Below are 13,744 nucleotides of genomic sequence, written 5' to 3'. Positions count from 1 at the left end.
TCATCCATGCTTTATTATTCGCTTTCCATTCCACAGGAAATTTATTCTTCCTTAAATTTTTTAAACAGCGCGGATTTTCACTTTTACCTATTACCCATAATAAATGTTCCCTAGATTTTAAAATTAGGGAAGATAGGAATTTATTTTTTCGTGAGAATTATTTAAAGAATAGAATTTTGCACTTAAAAGACAAATATATTTCTGCAAATAGTGAATCTAATTTAACTGCAAAAATAATGACGGCAGAAAAAAGAACAAAATGTCTGAAAATTTATTAATATTTAAACAAATTATTAATTAAACAAGAATTTATTATTATTTAAAGAAATTAATATTTAATCAAAAACATTTTTTCCGCCTTACGTGGCCTGGCATGGCCGAGCGCGTTAAGGCATGCGCTCGTAATCTGCGGGTCGCGGGTTCGCATCCGAGTCGCGCTAAACATGCTCGCCCTCTCAGGCGTGGGGGCGTTATAATGTGACGGTCAATCCCACTTTTCGTTGGTAAAAGAGTATCCCAAAAGTTGGCGTTGGGTGGTGATGACTAGCTGCCTTCCCTCTAGTCTTACACTGCAAACAGTGTTTGTTTGTTCAAAACAAACAAACTGCCTTACATAGGTTATAATTCTACCTTTTGATAGATGAGGTAGGTGAAAGTTTTTCGTCCGTGTTATGCAGGTTCCGCCATGTAGATGACCTTTAATAAGAAAAATCTTAAGATAATGCTGCAAAATTTTCATATTTCCGGCTTGTACAGGTTTCCACCCTACGCAGTTTCCGGCTCAGACAGGTTTTATTGAATAATACTGAAATATATTTTATTTAATGAAATTAGAAAATATTTTGCTAAATACCAAAAAAACAAGATGATGATGAAAATTATATACATCCACAAATGAAAGTTATCAAAAATTCTGGAGCTGGAGCACAACAAATGCCATTTTTTGAATATAAATCATTTTCTTTTACCCAAATAAAGCGAAATAAACTTATATATTTTGAAGATGAAATTGTTTAACACTAATAAACAAAAAATTCTGTTATATTTAACTGAAAAGGTTAAAACATATATATTTGTAGTGTTTACAATTTCCTAGGTATAATTTGTAAATATATTAAAATATGGCTACCATACTTCATAAATATTTTAGTAATAGTTAGAAATAAATAAAATAAAGTAAAAAACCTTTGTACTTTCTCCATTCATTATTTGTAAATAAAACAAAATGATGGTACCTGTTTATTTTAAAAGTTGAAGATCGGTTGATATGTTTTCGTAAGTAGACGCATAAAATATTTTTTAGAATTTTATATATGTATATTTAACTAAAATTATTTAGAACATTATATAATTCAAATTTCATACAGGTTTATGACATTAAAAATCGCTGTTATTTTAATCTGTAATATCTTCCGGAGATCTAGTAATAAGGTTAGGAACTTACAGCGGTAAAATCTGGGGTTCAATTAATCGTGGCGAATAGTGCGCAAATATAGACTGTTTAGTTTTGCACTAAAGCAAACAACAGAAAAAAAAAAAAAAATGTGTAATGCTTACACATATAGTATCTGCAAGTAACGCCATCTTTTGAAATATCTTGAATCGTAACTGCAAACTAATTTCAAAATATATATATCTGATTATTTTGATTTTGTCTAAGAGAGTAAAAATACTATGTTTGTGTATCGGACGTACAGATTTTTACATTAGACCAGTTCGCGTCAAATATACTTTTTTGTTTGTCAGTTTTTGTGAAAACTAAATGTATTTGTTATAACTATAAATTAATACAATCAGTCAAGGAATACGTATGAAGCACAGTTTAGATTTTTAAATTCTAAAAAAATTATTTCTTATTTCTTGTGTTATTACATATCGTTTTTTGAAAAATCATCTTTAACTAATCGATTATTCTATTTTTAAGAAAGTTAAATATTTCGTGTGTTTAAAAAAACAAATATGCTGGTGCTTAGCTCCAGTTTTCTGTTAATTGTTGAAACTGGTGAATGTTAATATTTGTTTCCTGTATTTAATCCTTCTGTTCATTTCTTTTCACTCATGTTTATTGCTGTTTGAAAATATAAAAAAACTAAAAATGAAGAAGATAAATGTTCATATTTCGTAAAATGTAAGGAACACACACACATCTTCATAAATAACGAACTGCTCTAGTGGATCAAAACTTTATCTCCCAACAAGCTTAATTATATTGAAATCTATAAAATAGTTGTATTAATTTATGGAATAAATAGCAATTTAATGAAAAATAATAACTTTGAAGTTCTATGGAACCATGATTATTTTATTAGCACTACTTCGAGTAACGAGGGTTCCTCGCTAGTACAGCGATATGTCTTCGGATTTACAACGCTAAAATCAGGCGTTCGATTCCCCTATTTCACCTAAACTGAATAGGTTGGTTTGAATTTTGCCTAAAGCTACACGAGAGTTATCTGCGGTAGCCGTCCCTAATTTTGCAGTGTAAGACTCGAAGGAAGGTAATCAGTCATCTCCACCCACTGCCAACTCTTGGGCTACTGTTTTACCAACAAATAGTGGGATTGACTGTCATATTACAACACCCTCATGGCTGAAAGGGCGAACATGTTTCAATAGTGGGATGGAATGACACATTGCAACGCCCCCACGGTTAAAAGGGCGAGCATGTCTAGTGTAATAGGTATTCGAACCTGCGACTCTCAGATAACGACTCTAGTGCCTAACCACTTGGCTATACCGGGGCGTATGGTGAATGTAAGTTGAAAAATATAAGTTTCAAGAGTAAAATACTGAATATTTATATGGAAACCTGCAACTCAGCTGCAACAAAGCATCAAAACCTAAAATGAGAAAACAGATTCTTAATTCTAACATTTAAAACTTTAGTTATATATTTGTTCATTTGGTGAAATATTACAGAAAGTAAATGGTATTAAATTATTTGTAAAAACTTATAGGAGAAGAATCGTAAAAAACATTTGTTCATCTGTCACTAAATCATATTGCATTCTCTCTGTAAACTTATAGGAGACAATAACCTTGTTGATGACAATTACCTTATTTTTCGTTTGGAGTTAAGTCGTATCACATTTTTCTTTGCAAACCTCATAGAAAAAATGTTGCATTTATTTATCTGAATCCAACTCGTATCATATTTTTTACGAAAAAATTTTAAGAGAGAGAATCTCCTTATTTATTTGTTTTTTGAAATACAATAACTGAATGGGAAAATGATAAGTTGCTTTCTTTAATAGTTTAATGGATTCAAGTACATATACCTGAAATTTCGAAGAATTATTATTTTTTGTTTTGTAAACTTGTACTGTTAATAAAGAATCGACATTTATGTTAATACAACACCTGCTGTGATATATACAAAGTTAGAATAATGACTTAATTAACTGTATTGATATTAATAACTGAAGAATAATTATCATCTATTGTTTGTTAACCAAAAGTGTGCAGAATAATTGAAAACCAATACTATGGGTAACAGATTGTTCAGGTTTTAGTAAAAATATGCAAAAAAGTTTTAATTTTTACGGAGATCATACATAAAATTCTAGAGTTATAAGTCCTAATATCATACCGCTAAACCACTAGGAGGCTTTTTAAAATCTTAAGAGGTACTAATTGAATAAGTGAAATTATACTTTATTTTATTTCAAAATCTTATACGAAATAAGCATTTTCGCTGTCTATCTTTCAATCTTTATGTTAGAATTACAAACTTATAAGAAAGAAAATATATTTATACATAATTAATAAATTAAATTGTTATACACAAATTTATTTACTGACTTATAAGCAAAGTAATGTTATTAATAACCAGAGACTACCGCCAATGTCCACATTTGAAATTCGAAAGATATTTACAGATTGAAAATATTAGAAAATAGTTTAGCAAATCATTACGTAACGTTTCAGAGTGGTTTTGTGAAAACTCTGAACATTCATCAAATGAGCATTTACACATGTTTCTAAATATTTTGCTTTGTTTTACAGTATTCAGAATGAGTTCTTGTGTTTTCACATACAGGTTTCTTAACGATTTAATGTGTTTTTACTTACAGATTTCTGATTAATTTCTTACGTTTTCATTTATATATTCTATTGAGTTTTCACTGTCAGTTTTCAGAATTTTTTGTTTCACGAACAGATGCCTAACAATTCTTATGTTTAAATGATTTTGATACTTGGAAATTAATTTGAAAGTACCTATATATGTTTAAAACAACTATTCTTTGGACTAAACTAGAGAGATAATACGATAGAAGCTAATAATTTCATGGACGAATAAAATTGAATCTACCAAATGTTAAATTCCTTTCAAGTTACGGTTGTAGTTGTTTCAGTATCAGAAGTGTTCCTTTAATTAACCCAGTACATCAGGAGAACTACGCACATTCAGAAAGCTTGTTGCTATGGGAAACTAACAGAAGCTTTGAAACGTTTATCCGCATACGTCTGACGTGTCTAGCGTCTACCATACTGCTGTTGAAATATCGATCCAAATCCCATCATTCCCTCTTGTTCTAATTGTACAAGGTCGTATTACTTACAGGTAGATACAGCAGTGCGGAAAAAGAGAGGTAAGAGTTTTTGTTTAGTAACAATTAATACTTTAGATACTAAAATACAGTAGATTATGAAATGTGTATTAGAACAGAACGCTTTATAATTTACAAGTATAGTGTCATGTGAAAAAGTTAGGACACCCTATGAAAGCCTGTGTATTTTTGTAACATTTTTAGATATATAGACATTTAATTTCAATTTCAACAATACTGAGAGATTATAGGAATATAACTAAACAATTAAAACTAACTGAAGAAAAGGCTTTTCAAGATCTTTTGTAAATGTAATTCTACAAAAATGCATATTCTAACTGAGGAAGAAGTTAGGACACCCTACTCCTTAATACCCTCTGATACACAGTAGAATGCATGGTGGATTCTATGATTGTGAGCTGTCCAGGTCCTGCTGCAGCAAAGCAGCCCCAAACCATGACACTTCCACCTCCATGCTTCACAGTTGGTATGAGGGAGGTTCTTTTCTGGAATGGTGTATTTGGTTTACGCCAAACATGTCCTCTGTTCTGGTGTCCAAATAATTCAATTGTGGACTAATCTGTCCAAAGAACATTATTCCAGAAATCCTGGTCTTTGTCTACATTCTCTCTGGCAAACTTCAGTCTGGCCTTGATGTTTCTCTTAGAGAGCAAAGGTTTCCTCCTTGCACACCTCCCATGCAAGTTACACTTGTTCAGCCTCTTTCTCACTTTCACATCAACAGTAGCCAGAGCCTGCTGTAGGTCCCATGATGACAAGTTAGGGTGTTTGGAGACCTCTTTTAGCATCTTACGGTCTGGTCTCGGGGTGAACTTGCTTGGACGATAAGACTTGGGCATATTGGCAGTTGTTTTGAAAGCCCTCCACTTGTTGACTATTTTCTGGACAGTGGAATGGCTGATTTCAAAATATTTTGGGATCTTTTTAAATCCCTTATCAGACTCATAAGCTGCTACAATTTTCTTTCTGAAGGCCTCAGACAGCTCTTTTGCTCTCACCATGGTGCTCACTCTCACTTCAACAGTCAGGAGCACACCAAACTAGATGTCTGAGGTTTAAATAGGGCAAGCCTTATTCAAAATGCTGAGTAACGATCTTCTAATCATGTGCACCTGGTGTGATACACCTTTGTGTGAGTTGAGCCATTTTAAGTTGGAATAAATGTGGGGGTGTCCTAACTTTTTCCTCAGTTAGAATATGCATTTTTGTAAAATTACATTTACAGAAGATCTTGAAAAGTGTTTTCTTCAGTTTTAATTGTTTAGTTATATTCCTATAATCTCTCAGTATTGTTAAAATTGAGATTAAATATCTAAATATACCAAAAATGTTACAAAAATACACAGGCTTTCATAGGGTGTCCTAACCTTTTTCACATGATTGTACATTTAGTAATTGTCTATTCTGAAAATATTAATACAATGCATAAAGTATGAAGTTATTTATATATTATTTTCCTTTCTCTGGTTTTAATTCAGTGGCAAATGTAAATAAATTTAATGATGACATTTATTGCGTATTTCGATTAAACGTCACGACATCTTATCTGATAAAATATCTTCACCTATAATAGGCAAAAATAGATAACTTACATCAAAAATGCATTTACATAATTTACTGCCTAAACATTTTGGTTAAATTTAATACTATTCTTACGAACAACTGATTGTTATAATGTAGCATTAGAACAGCTTATCATGGCGTTATAGAAATCTTTACCATGGACTAGAAATCCACCGATACAACTAACCGACCAATCTTCTTTTTGCATAGTATATCTGACGACTTCAGAATTGAAACGGAGCTTTGTTTCAAATGGTACTGATGAGATCTTAAAGCTTGTAGATGCAAAATATAAATATCCGTTTTTGTTAAAAGGCGCTAGTTATAAGCAAAGCTTGACTTTAATGTATAGACAACCAGTGCTAATTCTACTCTCAACATTCCCTTGTCAGAGAAAATATTCATAAGTCGTTAGCTGTTTATTTTTGTTTTCATGTCTGAAAATGTTATAGAAAGTATATAAGACAATAAAATCCATATAAAGTATTAGATCATATGCATTGTGCTGTTACATCCTCTCTTCTTCTACACAGGTTCTTATGTTTAACATTGTCTTCCTTTAAAATAATAATAATGTTAATAACAACTAAAAAGCTAGCACAACCTGGTGGTTAGAACAGTCTATATGTTTAGAATATCGAAACCCGGCGCCGAACAAGCCTGCCATTTCAGTTGTGGTGGCATTATGATGTGAAGTTCATTCCCAATATTTGTTGTTAAAAGTTGGTGATAGGAGCTGCTAGCATTGAAACTTAGGAATGACAGAATATAACGTTAGTAAATTTGACATAAACAAACAATTCCTCGGGCTTACAATACTAAAGTCAGAGGTTCGATTTCCTGTGATGGACAGAGTGAAGATAACCCATTGTGTAGCATTACACTACAAAAATATAAAATCACTATTATATTTAGTTATTAACATTGTAATTTAAGTTACGACTATTAGCATCATTTAAATGGTTGCAATGATTATTATTTTTTTAGTTATTACTTTACTTGACATTAGTTAGTACGATTAATGTTATAGTTATTATTATTATTATTATTACAATATTAGATGTTGTTAACATTATTGTTATTAATAGCTATTGATATTATGGTTATCATTAACTGTTATTATCATTATTATAATTTTTAGTAGCTACTGTCATGCACATTTAACAAAGCTAGTAGTGAAGTTGTACGATTTGTATGTAGAGTTTGTAGGAAAAAGTGAAGGCTGTTCTAAATAAAGTAGAGGCTATCGATAAAGGTAAGGCTAACTGCAGGAAATGGCAGCAAGATTTAAAGAGGAAATTAAGCTTTTGCATGCGCAGAATATTGTGGTAAATGAGTTAAAACAACACTAACAGTGCTATTAGTTGTGAATTTAATTATAATGAGTAGATTCTATTAAGTAACACATTTCAATTTTTAGTTTGTTCAGATGATGAACTTATGGAACAAAAGCGTAACAAAAAGAACAGATAGGAATGAGAACGGAAAGTGTAAGAAGGTAATTACTATAGGAGATACTTTAGTACGACATACATATAGGATAGTCTGAGGGGTAGATAGAGAGAAAAGAATTAGACTATGCTACTCGAGGGCACAGATGGATATAATGGAGCAAGTAACATAGTAAAGGGTTTGAGCACTGATAGTCTTTGTAATACACATAAGGGCTAATGATTCAGGAAAAGGTAAGTTAGAGGAACTAATTGTTAAATACAGTCTTGTACAAAATGTTTGCACACTCTTCTGTATTGATGTTATTCTCTACATGCATGGAGTAGTTATGAACAACAATGCAAGTAGTAATAGAAAAGGTAGCATATGATTGAATAAACAGGTAAGAGTTCTTATTCTGGTCTGTATAACTTCTTTTGAGCATTTATTTACTAAAACACACATACACAGTTGTTTTGTATAAAAAGTGTGCTTTTGGTACAATGTCTTTTGAAACATATCAACGCTTTATTAAGACAATTTCTCTATACTTGGCATACAGTCATGCCTGGCCACATGCAAAAATTATAGGACATCAAATTATTCTACAGTCCAAAAATTTTATGAAGCAAACGGACATTGCCAGAACAATCAGGTACCCACAGTGTAATGTATCAAGAAGACTGAAACGTCATCGGGCTAGAGAAAACGTTGTTACAGGAAAGTCTACTAGTAGATTCCGATAAACTACTGCCCGAAAAGACTATGTCTTGTTCAGGTTAACGCGTAATGGTCGAAAGAAATCTTAAGAAACATCTTACTATAGGAATGGCATAAACACATTTATTCCAGGGTATCCAGAATAACATTGAATAGGTGATTGACCAAACAAAATTAATTATCAAGAACAACTAACTGCAAGTTGATACTAACTAGAATTCACTGTGTAACTTGGGTAAGGATGCATACAAACGTACAGTTAAAACACTTGCAGTATGTCATCTTTCTAGATGAGTTCTGTTTCCGGTTTGTTAAAGTTGATGGTAGGACTTGTGTTCGTTGTTTGCTTGGAAAACAGATGAAGGAAGACTGTATCTCCCATAGGGAACACATAGGAGGTGATGCAGCACATGTTTAGCCACCATGGTGGAAAACCGCTCTTCATATCTTCTAGGGAAACGTCAATGGTGCCTCGTTTTAGCATCATATGGAGATGGTATTTCTGCAATATGCTAAGGCAATGTTTGGCAATAACTTTGTGTTCTAGGATAACAATGCCACAGCTCACAGTGCTTATACTGTACAAAATTATCTCAACCAGGAGGACATTACAAGACTGCATTGGCTAACAGAGTGTCCAGATTGTAGTCTCATTAAAAACTGTTGGGCAAACATGAGCCAGAAAACTGCTAGCCACGGCATTAAACCAGCTACTGTAGTTGAGTTGCGGCACTTGCTAGTGACAAACTGAATGATATCGTTGTGGATTACATCAACAACTTCATCGACAGCATGCCACGTCGCTTTGCAGAAGTTATTAGAACATGAGGAACAACCAAGTGCTAAATGTTTAATGTGAACTGATGTAAGGCTACAAATTCTATTTATAACACTTTGATGTTATATTTTGTCATCATTTATTTTGGTAAGGTTTTGTTGTTTGGTAAGGATAGTTGAAATGCTGAGTTGCACATCTTTCTACAGGTGTCTTAAAATTGTTTGTTATTCTAATAAACTATTCATGATGTCCATAGAACCTGTCTCATTATACAAATGTAGACGCTTAATGTAACATGCATTTCTCATTTTGACAGTCCTAAATGTATTTGTATTCCATCTTAAGAATAATCTCATTTGTTTCAAAATGTGCAAACATTTTGGCCAAGAGTGTACAAGACACTATTAAAAGAAAGGGGCCATAATGCTTAATTTATTTTCGGGGATACTACTAAGAACTGTAGGAATGAAATTATGAGTAGGTAACTTCGGCTGAATTGTAGATTTAGGTTAATAAGTAAGGAAGGTCAGATTAACTGGCTAGATTTGTGGGATATGTTCATCAGGAATGGAGTACACTTGTTTACGTGGACTATTAAACTAATTCTAAAGGCAATTTTAAACTTTAGAGAGTGAAGAAGGCTAGAATAGAGGATTTTGATATAATGGAAATAACTTAAAATGTGGAAACAGACATTTTTTATGATAGATATTTCTTTTAAATACATATAATAGGTTGTTTAATTGTTAACAGCAATGAAGTTGAATATATTTGGTTTTCTGTTAGTTGTTATAAATAAAGGAAGAATATTTTAAGTTGGAATTTATACAGATCATCAGATGAAACTGATAAAATCAATGAGCAGCTACAAAATATTCATATGTTAATTGTAATAATGTAGAGATTGGGGAATATATGGGTGCAAGTGATCATTGCTAAATTATATTTGATATTTTCCTGCCTGGGGAGATAAAGGATAATGAGATTTTCATTCTAAATTCCAAGAAAAAAAGGACAAATGAAGAGATGAGACGAGAATTCTCTGCTTTGAGCTGGACAAGCGAATTAGTTGGATATACTGATCAAACGTGGAAAATAATTCCTAAATATTCAAGATAGACATACTTCTTATAAAAGCAAGTGGCTACAAGCAAAACACTACGCTGGCTCACAAATGGCATAAAAGATAAAATTAAAGAAGAATAAATTAACTGAAGTGTTGGGAGATTTCGAAGATTAAAGAAAAGCCGTATAGTTGGTCGAATGGTAAATTAGGAAGTAAAAAGAATAAAACTGATTGGCAGAAAATGTAAAAATTAACAGTAACATTTCCTTTAAGCGCTATAAGGATTGGAGGTGGACATTTGAAGAATGATACAATACTATTGACATGGGATGCTTGAATTATCAAATTCTGCTTTTTATTCAGTTTTTATCTGTGATGATTTAGTCATTACTCCACATTTTGAAAAGATGTTAGACGGAAACAAGATTAAACAAAACGATCACATTAATTTCAACCTTGTTAGGAAAAAATTGGGAAATTTGAAAAATGATTACTCTCCTGGGCCAGAAAATATAAAAACCAAGGGGTTTTTAAAGTTAATTACTGGAGCTATGAATCATATGCTACTTGCCACTTGCCAGAAGATAAGTTGACTAATAATCATCATTTCAAGAGATGTTATAAAAATGTCCCAGTAATTATAGGCCTATTAGCCTTACACTAGTGTTGGAAAAATGTTTAGAAAGTCGGGTAAATGATGATTTGTAAAGCCATTTAATTAAAAAATAAATAAATTTTGTTGGAAAGTTAGCATGATTTTTACTAAGATAAAATCTTGTCTTACTAATCTTTTAATTTTCTTTGAAGAGATTACATTTTGTGAAGATGAAAATATGGTGAATATGTGGTGTATCTGAGTTTTCTGAAAGCATTTGACAAGGTGCACTTAAAAGGTTTGTTACAAATTTATTTCTGTAAGCGTGAAAGATAGGTTGTTTCATTGATTAGAAAACTGATTGGAGGGAAGAAAGAATATAGTTGTTATAAATGGTATTCAGTGAAATTGGATTATGTCACAAGTGGAGTACCTCTGAACTCAGTGTTAGAGCCTTTGCTTTTTTTATTTATATCTTTGATATGAATGAAAAACGTTTCAATACATTATTTAAAGTTGCTGATGACAGAAACGTTTTTAGTTGTTGGTTATGACAAAGATGCTGCTACTTTATAAAATATTTGAATAATTTGGTTAGATGGACAAATAAATGGCAGATAGTTTTTAATTGTAATGAATGCAAGGTACTTAGAATATCATAATTTGAATTAGTAGTATAATTTTTATGAGGACAGCCTCAACATTCATATGCAAAAAAAAACACACAACAATTGATGTTTGTGTACTGGTTGATCAGTCGTCGAAGTAAAGTACTATTACTAGTGGAAGAGCAAATCGAATTTCATATTGCATCTACAGAAATAGTGAATATAAGTCTATATACGCTATAATATCATTGTATAGGTCATGGTTAGTTCATATTTCGAGTACTGTGTTTAGTCATTGGCTTCTAATCTTAAAAAAATACTAAATTTTAGAAAATGGTTCACAAGAAGGCTACTGGAATAACACCTGGGATGGAAAAATTGTATTAGGAAGATAGGATAAGATCTTTTAACTTGTGTTCCTTTGAAAAAATGAAGTAACCTCAGATAAGATCTACTGGGTGTTTACAATTTTTGAGGTAACTAGTATATCATCTATTTTTTATAATTAATGGTGAAAATGAAAAGACTAGGAGTCGCTAATATAAATTTCGACAGGGTAGTAGTCATCTTCAGGAACAACAGGCTTATTTTAATAACAGAGTGGTTAGCCTTTATACAAGTCACCATCAGATTTGGTAGATGCAGTGAATTTAAGGTACCTCAAATGACAGCTTGATAAATATTTAAATTACAAAAACTGGCTTTGAATTTTTTGTGTTTCGTTTAAAATATTTGTAGGACGACCAGGCTGTACCAAAAAATGTTCCATGTTTTTTAATGTTATGATATATTAATTTTAGTTGCTGACATAACTATTAGTTTTGCCCTTCCCAGTGTCACAGCGGAATGTCTGCGGACTCACAATGCTAGAAACCGGGTTTCGATACCCGTCTTAGGCAAAGCACAGATAGCTCATTGTGTAGCTTTGTGCTTAATTGGAATCAATCATTATTATCTTATAAACTACTATCATTAGCTTTCTTTTTTAGTTTTAACTGAAATTATTATTATTTTAGTTGCTATTATCATATTATTAATTTCATTAATTACTATTATTATTATTTTCAGTTGTTGCAATGATTATTATCACTTTAATTTTGACTATCATCACTTTTAGTTTAATTGATACCATCATTTAGACAGGCCTGCGATGGTTTTATTGTTTTGAAATCTTTACATGTTTTATAGTAATTCCTATACTCTGATTCTGAAAATTATGTTCATGTATAGATTTTTACGTATAGATTTTTCACGGAACATTAAATGTAATTTCACATAAGTGAATCATTACCATTGAAATCGGGTCACATTTTTTATGCTTAAAATATTGACAACCACTGGCTATAGGTTTCTCTAGACCAATCGTGACATGACAGTCTTATCAAACATAAGCAAAATAATTCTTGATGACGAGAAACCCAATCAAAATAAAATTTTATCTCAGAACGGCTGTTATGGGTATTAACACTTTTACTGATAAGGAGAGAACAATGTTTCGACCTTCCTAGGTCATCTTCAGGTTGAGAAAGAAAGAGTTTGAATGTGACCGTTGACGGACACATATCTTAGTAACGAGAGTATAAACGGATACGGGATTGTACGGGGCGTTTCAGGAGTATGTTAGTTTATTAATTAGTATATGTATAAAGGTGTCTCTTTATATTGGTTTAATTTTGGTTTTAGTTGCTGTATAAGTAGGGCTTCTTTGATTTTACGTTTGTTTACATTTGTTTCTCTACTTAAAACTATGTGTTTATTTAATTTGCAGTGTTCAAAAAGGTGTGAAGGTGTTTGTTTTTGTTATTTGAATCTAGTTTCCATTTTTCTGCTTGTTTCTCCAATATAGAAGTCGTTGCAGTTGTTGCATTGTATTTTATAAATTATATTAGTGTTGTGTTTGTCAGTGTATTTTTTACATAGTATGGACTTTAGTTTTGTACCTGTTTTTTCAATAAATTTGATAAACATCCCCAGCAACTAATTAGCAATCCTTATAGAATTCACTATCACCAAAACTAACTTTATGTTCAATAACCAAACCTACCTACAAATAAATGGCCTAAGTATGTGGAATCCCGTATCACCAGTTTTAGCCAACATTTTTATGACACAGATTGAATCTCAAGTGATCAATTCAGCCTTACACCCACCACTATACTGGTACAGGTATGTTGATGATACAATTGCCAGATTCACATCTACACAACACACACTTTCAATCACTTTAACTCGATACACCCCAACATTAAGTTCACCTGTGAACAGGAAAAAAACTAACCAAACAGCATTTTTTATCCTCATAATCACTAGAACTGATACACAATTCAAAACAGAAATCCATAGAGAAATCACAGATACTGGGTTATACATTCATTTGGACTCAGCACATGAAACAAAAAAACTCAACATATA

At 31.8% G+C, this 13,744-nt stretch overlaps 1 protein-coding gene across 4 annotated transcripts in view; it reads left to right on the top strand.

Annotated features, from left to right (window-relative positions):
• The first annotated feature begins 4,441 nt into the window (after nt 1-4,441).
• The window catches only part of 7B2 (Secretogranin_V domain-containing protein 7B2), a 31,817-nt gene continuing 22,514 nt past the window's right edge, over nt 4,442-13,744 (top strand). For 2 of the 4 annotated variants that reach the window (XM_076476458.1, XM_076476457.1), the window contains exon 1: nt 7,595-7,632. In XM_076476458.1, coding sequence (XP_076332573.1) covers nt 7,610-7,632 — 23 coding nt within the window. In that variant the 5' untranslated portion in view covers nt 7,595-7,609. Of the gene's footprint in view, nt 4,593-7,594; nt 7,633-11,786; nt 11,809-13,744 lie in introns of those variants that run through there. The other 2 variants (XM_076476459.1, XM_076476460.1) reach the window with 2 other exon arrangements.

Source organism: Tachypleus tridentatus, chromosome 13, assembly GCF_004210375.1.
Source record: "Tachypleus tridentatus isolate NWPU-2018 chromosome 13, ASM421037v1, whole genome shotgun sequence".
Classification (NCBI taxonomy): domain Eukaryota; kingdom Metazoa; phylum Arthropoda; class Merostomata; order Xiphosura; family Limulidae; genus Tachypleus; species Tachypleus tridentatus.
This window is presented reverse-complemented; position numbering and strand designations above follow the sequence as displayed.